General features: G+C 70.2%; 1 protein-coding gene across 1 annotated transcript; it reads right to left on the bottom strand.

Annotated features, from left to right (window-relative positions):
- Window positions 1-22: 22 nt before the first annotated feature.
- On the bottom strand, window positions 23-6712 carry MSL1 (MSL complex subunit 1). The gene is made up of 8 exons (XM_042787256.1): window positions 6279-6712; window positions 3815-4038; window positions 3048-3433; window positions 2084-2148; window positions 1743-1810; window positions 1309-1433; window positions 1154-1226; window positions 23-1031 (listed from the first exon to the last, which is right to left on the bottom strand). Exons 1-8 carry the CDS (start codon window positions 6420-6422, stop codon window positions 941-943), a joined length of 1176 nt encoding a protein of 391 aa, XP_042643190.1. The 5' UTR covers window positions 6423-6712; the 3' UTR covers window positions 23-940.
- Window positions 6713-8430: the final 1718 nt, after the last annotated feature.

Genomic DNA, 8430 nt, shown 5'->3' with positions numbered 1-8430 from the left:
AATAAAATAAAAGAAGCGGCTCTGCTGGCACATTTCTCCTGTTTAATCTCTGCTGAAGGGCAGGCTGGGAGAGCCTGGCCAGAGCGGGGGACAAGGGGCGCCCACTCCCCCCCTACGGCCCCCTCCCCACCCACCCGCGGGGGTCCTGTCCCCGAGGGGCCAAGGGGGTGTCGAGGGGGTCCAGGGACGCTGTGGGGAAGTGGCCACAGTCCCAGCTCTCACACCAACCCAACTCCTTACAGCACACATCGCCAACCTCGAAACATTTAAATTATAAAACACAACTTTAAAAAAAAAAAAAAAAACCAAAATTGTGCGTATAGGGTTTCTATTTCACAAAAAAAAAAAAAAAAAAAAACATTTGTTTTTAAACTCTCCCCTCTGACCCCATTACAGCCACTCAAGAGGGGAGGGGGAAAAAAAAAAAAAAAAAAAAAAAAAAACAACAACAAACCCCAAAGAGGGTTCCTGGCGCTTACTGGTGCCCTGCTCCTCGCTGCGGCAGCACCAGGACCCCCAGCAGCCCCCGCTCAGACACAAACTGGTGTTTATCCTCTTTTCTAACTAAACACAGAGCCCTGGGGGGACGCGGCACCCCCCTGGCCCCGGTGCTCTCCCTGCTCCCGCCTGCGGCTCGGAGCCAAACGTCCAAAAGGCAGCGAAGATCGACTGGGGGGGGGGGGGGGGGCAGGCAGGGTCTGGGGTCCACCCGCTGCCCCCCCGGGAGCAACCGGTGGGAAACCTCAGCTGGCAGCCGCCCGGCACCGCGGCGGGTACGGTGGGACGGGGCGGGGGGGACAAGTCCGGGGAACGTGTTTCGAAACCCAAGAGAACAAAACCGGGGTCCCGGAGGAACGGAACCGTCCGTCAACGAGAAGGCAGGAGAGGGGCAGCGGCCGTCGGCGCGACGCGGCAGCGGTCGGAGCTCCCGGCGGCTCCGCTATTTCCGGCAGGTCCGGTGCGGCGTCTGCTTCTTCTGCATCTCCAGCCGGCAGCGGCTGCGCTCATCCAGCCAGGGCAGCTCGAAGTTCCTGCGGGCAGAGCCGGCGTCAGCACCGAGGATGCTGCCATGAGCCGGCAGTGCCCAGCCCGGCCCCACGCGTGGGGGTGTGGGGGTGTCCCCCCCACTGCCACCAGTGACACCAGTACTCACTGCGGGGTCAGTTTTGGTAAGGGCCGGCCAAAGGCGACGACGGGCAGGTAAGGGGTGATGAGCAAGCTTTCCACTGTGGGAAGGACACCGGAGTGTTACACACCCCTGCCTGCCCCCCAAAACCCCCCCCGCCCCCCAAGGCCAAAGGCACCCACCGTCATCTGGCTCAGGGAAAAATGAGGTAACTTCAGGCTCCGACTCCTGAATCCCTTTCCTTTTGTACATTCGGAGCTGCAGCCGCTGTAGAATTCTCTGTTCCCTGATCCGCTGGATGTCCCACCTGGAAAACACGGGCCCCCCCCCCACCCCGCCGGCCCCGCCAGCAGTGAGAACCCGCGAGCAGGAGCCTTGACCCTCCCGGGGAGCTGCGGGGGCTGCGCTGGGTTCCGCCGCGCTGGCAGCGATGTGGGAACGTCCCTTCTCCAGCAGCGTTGCTGGTTCCCATCCCAGCTGCGTCCTGGGTGACCGGATCCCGTGCGTGTGTGTGTGTGTGTGTCCCTGCCCCCCGGGACCCTTCCCTGCGGGAGGGGGTGCAGCTCACCCGCGGTGTTGGGGACCCCCAGACCCTATCGCCCGCTTTGCTCCCAACCTTTTCCTTCGTTTCTCATCCAGCTCCAGCTTCGCGTGCCGTTTGGAAAAGACGCTGTCATCCAGGTTCTGCAACGACAGGCGGGGGAATGAGCGCGTCCACCCGGCGCCGGCACAACCAGAGCCGCCGCGGCGCCGAGGGGTTGGCCCTTCACCCCCACCCCAGCTCGCCCGCCGCAGCCGGGATTTGCCGTGCTCTTTATGCCAGATGAGGGGACGAGATGCCACCGGCCCCGCATGCGGTGAACCGCTCTCCTGGAGCGGGGACAACAGCCGGCGAAAGCGCCTGCGGCAACGACGGCTCCGCCAGCGGCCACTGCGCCCGCCGGGGCGGTTACGTACCTCCAGGAGGTCCGAGGGGTTGGGGTCTCTCAGGGGCTCCACGACATGGTCCCTCCAAGATGGAACTGTGGGGGCGAGAGGCCGGGCTGTTAGCCCCATGCTGGGACCCCCACGCACCAGCCCCATCCCCGCCGCCTCGCTGCTGCTTTCCAGCGCGTCCTTCCCCTGGAGAGCGCGGCTGGGCCCCCCCCCCCCGAACCCCAGTTCTGAGCCAGGCTGGGAGGTGCCACCAGCTGAGGGTGTCGAGAGCTTCCAGGGGGGGCCCGGGGGGAGGCAGAGCTCGTCACCATCCCCCAGGGCCAAGCGTGCAAGCAAACCTGAGCCGCTCCGAGGGGAGACACGCCGAGTTCCCCCCGCGCCAGAGCGCCCAGCCATCCAGCGCAGCCTCCGCCGGCAGCATCGGCAACCGGCACAGCCCCGAGTCCCCGTCACCGGTGCTCACCACGCTGCGGGACCCGAGGAGACCGGCTGGGAAGGGGCGGCCGGCAGGCCAGGCACCGGATTCAGGGGCAGGAGGTGACCCCGTGGAGGAACCCGTGCCGTGCCACGGCGGCACAAGCCACAGACGCGTTTCCCAACTGCGAACGGGAAGTTGCTTCACCCCTCGCTCAAACGGGCGCGCAGGCTGCTCGGCAAACCGGGCGGCTAGAGCGGAACGGGGCCACCAGCCGTGCCCCCGGCTCAGCCGGAGCAGGGTAAACCGGAGACGTGGTTTGGGGAGAGCCCATGGCCGGCACCAGAGCTGCTACCCACGGCTGCGGGAGGAGCCAGCGGCGCGGCGCGGCCGGCTGCACCCTTCCCACTGCCGCGATCGGGACTCGGCCCTTCACCGGCCGTGGGGTGAGGGTGCCGAGCCCCGTTCCCGCAGCCGCCCCGAGGCGGGCGAGCCCCTCTCCAGCCGCCGGCTCTGCCCCAACAGCCGGCACGCTGCTGCCTGCGCCGCGGCGTGTTCTCCATCGCTTACTTGCTACAGTCTCCTCCTTCTTTGGGGAGGGCTCCCGCAACGGCAGCGGCGACGGGGGCGGCTGGTGCCAGCGGCACAAGTACATTTCCGTGGTTGAGAGATAGGGCAGGTCGTCTGTCTCGCTGCTGAAGAAGCCCTTCTCCTTGGGGTGGGCGCTGGGGCCCTTCGGCAGGGCTGAGGCTCGGAGGGGGGTCTCCAGAAGCGACCTGGGTTTTTCGGGAGTCTCTTGGCTCCGCAGTTCTCGTTTACAAACAGTTTCGGACAAGGAGCCACCCGATTCCTCCTTCCCCGGGGAGTGCTTCGGAGTTTTACTCTTCACTTTCGAGAACTCGGACACCAGTTTTTTAACGGGCGTCTTCCTCTCCGCGCTCCCAAACGTCGGCTTCCTGCGGGAGGAAGAGGAGTGGAGCTGGGTGCACGGATCCTCCCCCTGCGCCGGGGCTGCCGTGGGGGGCTACCGGCATCCCCACACCGGGGCTGGCCGGAGGCAGATTTGTGGAAGCTAGAGGGGCTTCCCCAGCATTTTGGGGAACCCCCCCTTCTTCTTTGCCTAAGTTTTCACAAGGTTCTCCCCAGCCAGTGCGCGACGGGATGCGCTCCCGGCGCCGGACAGTCTCTCCGAGCGGCTCAAGGGTCGCTGGGTTGAGCCAGCACCTCCGTGCCCCAGGTAGTGCCATCCCCACGGATGGAGGGCAAAGCCTTAGGGAAGGTTCCCCCCCCCTCAGACCCCACGCACCCCTTTCCCGGCACGGCCGGGCACCCTCTACCTTTTATGCCCCTTCCCGTTCCTGCCGTAGGGGAAGTGCTTGGGCTGCAGGGTCGGGGGGGGCTCCAGCAGGTCCTGGGGACACTCCAGTGGCAGCTTCTCGCACGCCTCCGCCTCCGGCTTCTCGTCCACCTCGAAGCCCTGGAAGATGCGGTGCTTCTCCCGCTCGCTGTCCTTCTTCACCAGCTGCACCCGCCTTTCCATGCGCTCGATCCGCGCAAGGAGCTGCAACGCAGGGCGAGGGCTCACCGCGGGGGCACGCTCCCGGGGTGGTGGTGGGGGGGGATATGAACCCCACGCGCACCCCTGCACCGTGCCCTGCCTGCACATCCCCTCGGCAACAGGGAAACACCCCGGGAAGAGCCAACCCGCAGCACCCACACCGGAGCCATCACCCACCTGCAGAAACGGTCTGCAATGGGGAAGGGGGGGACACACACACACGTACGGACACGGGGGGGTGGTGCCACCCCGCTGCGGCGCGTTCTGCCTGGAGCAAACCGGGCCCGTCCTGGCATTTGCCTCACAACGCCCTGGCAACGCTCGGGGTGCTGGGGCACGTTTGCGAGGAGCCCCTCGACTGTGCCCGAGCCATCGGGCTCGGCGGGAGCGCCCCAGCTCGCACCCACGGTCCCAATGTGTGTGGGGGGGGGACGGGGACGGCGGGGGGGGGGGACACGGACACACACAGGAGGTCGAGGGCACCATCTGCCACCAGTGCTGGGTGCTGCGGGCATCGCACCCCCAAACCAGTTTAACCAGAGTGCCGGCAGGCAGGGGCCAAAATGTCCAAAATGGCACAAAATGGCCACTGGCTCTCCAGCTGCCTCTCCCCCCGCCCGGCGCTGCCCATCCCCGCGGCGTCAGGGCTGCGGCCGGCTGCAAACCTGCGCGTGTTTTGGAGGAGCGGTTTGGGGGTGCTCCCCCCCCCCCCCCTCCCAGCACCCAGAGAGCGGTTTGTAATTAGACATGGGCTTCGTTAGAAAGTGAGCTGGGTGACACCTGCCCCCCCCCGTCACCCGGCTCCTCCCCCCGTCGGCTGTTATGGGGGGTCCGTTTGGCAAAGCACCGGAGGGGGGGGGGGGGGGTCCCCAGCACGACGTGGCTGCGGGGGGGTGGGGAATATACCTCGGGGAGAGGAGCGGGGAGCAGCCCCCACTCCCCGTCCCGGTCTTCCCCAGCGGTTTGACCCCCCCTCCGCGGGAGGATGCTCCGCGGTGAAGCCCCGTGGTGCCGGCTCCTCCCTGTTGGGGGGCCGCGGCCCCGCTGGGTGCACCACGCGGGGTGGGGGGTGGCCCCCTTCCCTCCGCCACCGGGGCCACCCGCGGCCTTCCAGCACACGCCGTGGGCGCGCGGTGCCGCACAGCCGCACCCGTGGGGGGGGCCACGCGTGATATCCACGGCGGGGGACACACAGCGCGCACACCCCACCCCCCCCCACCTTTCCCCTGTGTGCGTGGGGCAAGGCAGGCAGTCTGGTGGGGGTCTAGTGGGGCCCCCCACGCCCAGGTTGGGGGGGGGGGGGGGGGAAGTCGTGCCCAAGAGGGGCGATTGCCCGCGGGCCCACGAGGGAGTAACCTGCCGCACCCCTCCCTCCTGCCCCCGTGACCGCGGTGACGCGGCCCCTTTAAGTTAACCCCCGCGCGGCGGGAAGGCGCCGCGGGCCCTTTAAGGCGCCCCCTCCCTCGGCCCCCCCCCCCCCCGCGGGCCCGCTGCCATGGCGACGGGCGGCGGCCCGTTAACCCCCGCCGGCCCGCCCCGCCCCGGCCCTTTGTGCCCCCGCCGGTCACCCCGCCCCCCGCCGGCCTTTGTCTGGGGGGGGGGGGGACACACCGACCCCCGGGAGGGGCATCAATACCTGGGGGGCATCAACCCCCCCCGGGGGGGGGGGGCAATAATCCTTTGGGGGGGGGGGTGGTCCCTCAGGGGGGGCGTTAATCCCTTGAGGGAGGGCACTAACCCACTGGGTATCTTGGGGAGGGGGGTTGATGCCCCCCCCCCGCGGGGCGTATTACACCCCAAAGTGGTGGTGGGGGGGGGGGATTAACCCCCTTAACCCCCTGCGTGCTGGGGGGGGGGGTGTATTAACTCCCCAAAGAGGGAGATTAACCCCCGAAGTGCCACGGGGGGTGTGTGTGTGTGTGTGTGTGTGTGTGTTAAGCCTCTAAAAAGGCGCATTAACCCCCTGGGTGCCACGGGAGGGGGGGGGGGCGTTAACACACCCCCCCCCAAAAAGGTGGTGTTAACCCTTTGGGTGCCGAGGGGGGAGGCGCGTTAACACACACCGCCCCCCCCCCCGAAAAGAGGTGTTAACCCTTTGGGTGCCACGGAGGGGGGGGGGGAGGGCACTTACCTGTTGGTGGGCGGAAGTATTAACCCTGGAGGGGGTATTCCCGCGGCGGGGGGGAGTTAACCCTTACCGTGCCGCGTTCCCGCCCCCCCCCCCCCCCCCCCCCCCGGCGTACCGTGTCCCGCTCGGCCTTGAGCTCCTCGATCTGCCGCTCCTTGGCCTGCAGCTGCTGCTGCTGCTGCTCGATGAGGTCCAGCTGGAGCAGCAGGATCTGCCGCAGGCAGGCCGCCTGCCCCGGCGAGCCCCCGCCGGCCCCCATCCCGCCGCGCCGCGAACCGCTCTTCCACTTGCCCTCGGCGGCCGCCGGCGCCGGCGGAGGGCCCGGTTCGGCGGGCCCCGCTCCCGCTCCCGCTCCCGCCGCCCCTTCCCCGGCGCCGCGCCCGGGCAGCACCGCCTGGTAGCGCGGCCGGGCGCCCGCATCCCCCGCGCCGGCCTGCTTGCCGCCGGCCACCGGCACCAGCCCGGCCCAGCGCTGCTGCTCCGCCGCCGCCGCCACCCCGCCGCCGCGGCCCTTGTGTGCCCCCAGCGGCGGCGGCTCCCGGGGCCGGCGGGGCGGCGGGCGGTGCGGTGCAGCGGCGCCCTCCTCCTCCTCCTCCTCCTCCTCCTCTTCCTCCTCCTCCTCCTCCTCTTGCTGCTGCCCCCCCCGCGGCGGCTCGGCCGCCCGGAAGGCTGTGGACCTCATGGCCGGGCCCCGCCGTTCCGCGCCGCCCCGCTACCCGCCCCGCCGCCGGTTCTGCGGTCCGGGGGGCGGCGGGGCCCCGCCGCCATCAGCGCAGCGCATCCCACCCACCCCCCCCCCCCACGCCCCGGGGGCCGCGGGGGCACGGGCTGCCCCGCCGCCGCCGCCCCCCCCCCCTCCCCACTTCGGGGCAGGCCGCGGCCCACGCGGGGAATTGGGGGGGGGGGGGGGGTGTCCCGTGGGTCGGTACCGGGGGCGGGCCGAGGCCGGGACGAAACGGCGGACCCCCGGTTACCTTTAAACCGGGGTCGGTGCGCATGCGCGGGGTTTGGGGGGGGGGGTGCGCGCGCGGGACGGACCGGGGGCACCCCCGGGGACAGCCCCGCCCCCACCACCACCCACCCCCCCACCGCGACGTGGGGTGGTTTCCACGCTGGTCCCGCGTGGGGCGGTGCCCGGGCGGGGGTCCCGGGCCGGCAGTAACGGGGCGCGGCCGCCCGGTGGCTCCCGAGCGCGGCGGCTCCGCCCGGAGCGTGACGGGGTCCCGCGCCCCCCTCGCCCCCCCTCCCCGGCCCGCAGCCCACCGTGGGTCTGTCTCGGCACGGCCCCACGGCTGAGGGGACCCGCGGGGACCCCCCGCCCAGGGGAAAGCGGACGAGGGAGGGGGCGGGGGGGGGGTATCTGGGACCCATCTCCACGATCCCCCTCCCCACGCGAGGAGGGGGGTGGTCCCGCTTTGCGGGGACGGGTTTTGTCCTGCGTGAAGCGGGCTCACACACCACCCCACGGGGTTTGCAGCCCCCCCCCGTCCCCGTGTGCACACCCCCCCACACCCACGCAGCCCTGCAGAGCGCGCGGTTCCTGGTGTACATGTGCAAGGACGTGCACCACCCCCTCACACAGCCCCCCCCCCCCCCCCCCCCGCAGAGACTGCAGCCCCAGCACACACACACATGTACATGCACACGCACACACATGTACATGCACGCACACACGCACACACATGCATGAAGCCCCCCCCCCCCCATCAGGGGCTGCAGGCACACACGCAGGCTGTGGGCGCTGCAGCCCCCCCCCCCCGTACTGCAGCCCCTGCATACACACATCTGCATAAGCACACACCCCCCCCACCTCCCACTCACAACATTGCCCCCCCGCCCCCCCCCGCAGCACACGGGGACACACAGGGGACACGCGGGGCACGTGCCGGGGATGCGCAGGGGACACGTGGGGGACGTGCCCCTCCGCAGAGCCGCGTCACAGTTGGGGGGGGGCGGGCGGGGTGTGGGGAGCAGGGGGGGGGGGGGGTGTCCCCTTGCACCCAACACCCCCCACGCATCGTGGGGTCCCCACTCCACCGCAGGCCACGCTGGCGATGCCCCCCCCCCCCCCCATAATGCGGGGAAGCCCCTCCGTGCCGAGCCCTGCGGACCAGCCGTGCCTTCCTGCCGCCACGCACGCGTGGCCGTGCGCTCCTACACGCGTCCCCCCACGGCTCGCCCACGCGTGGCCGTGTCGGCCCGGGGCCCCGGGGTTGGGGGGGGGTGGTGGTGGTGGTTTGTGGGGTGGGGTAGGGGGGGGGGTTCCC

The sequence above is a fragment of the Tyto alba genome, unplaced genomic scaffold (genome assembly GCF_018691265.1).
Source record: "Tyto alba isolate M040663 unplaced genomic scaffold, T.alba_DEE_v4.0 Super-Scaffold_12, whole genome shotgun sequence".
NCBI classification, from domain to species: domain Eukaryota; kingdom Metazoa; phylum Chordata; class Aves; order Strigiformes; family Tytonidae; genus Tyto; species Tyto alba.
This window is presented reverse-complemented; position numbering and strand designations above follow the sequence as displayed.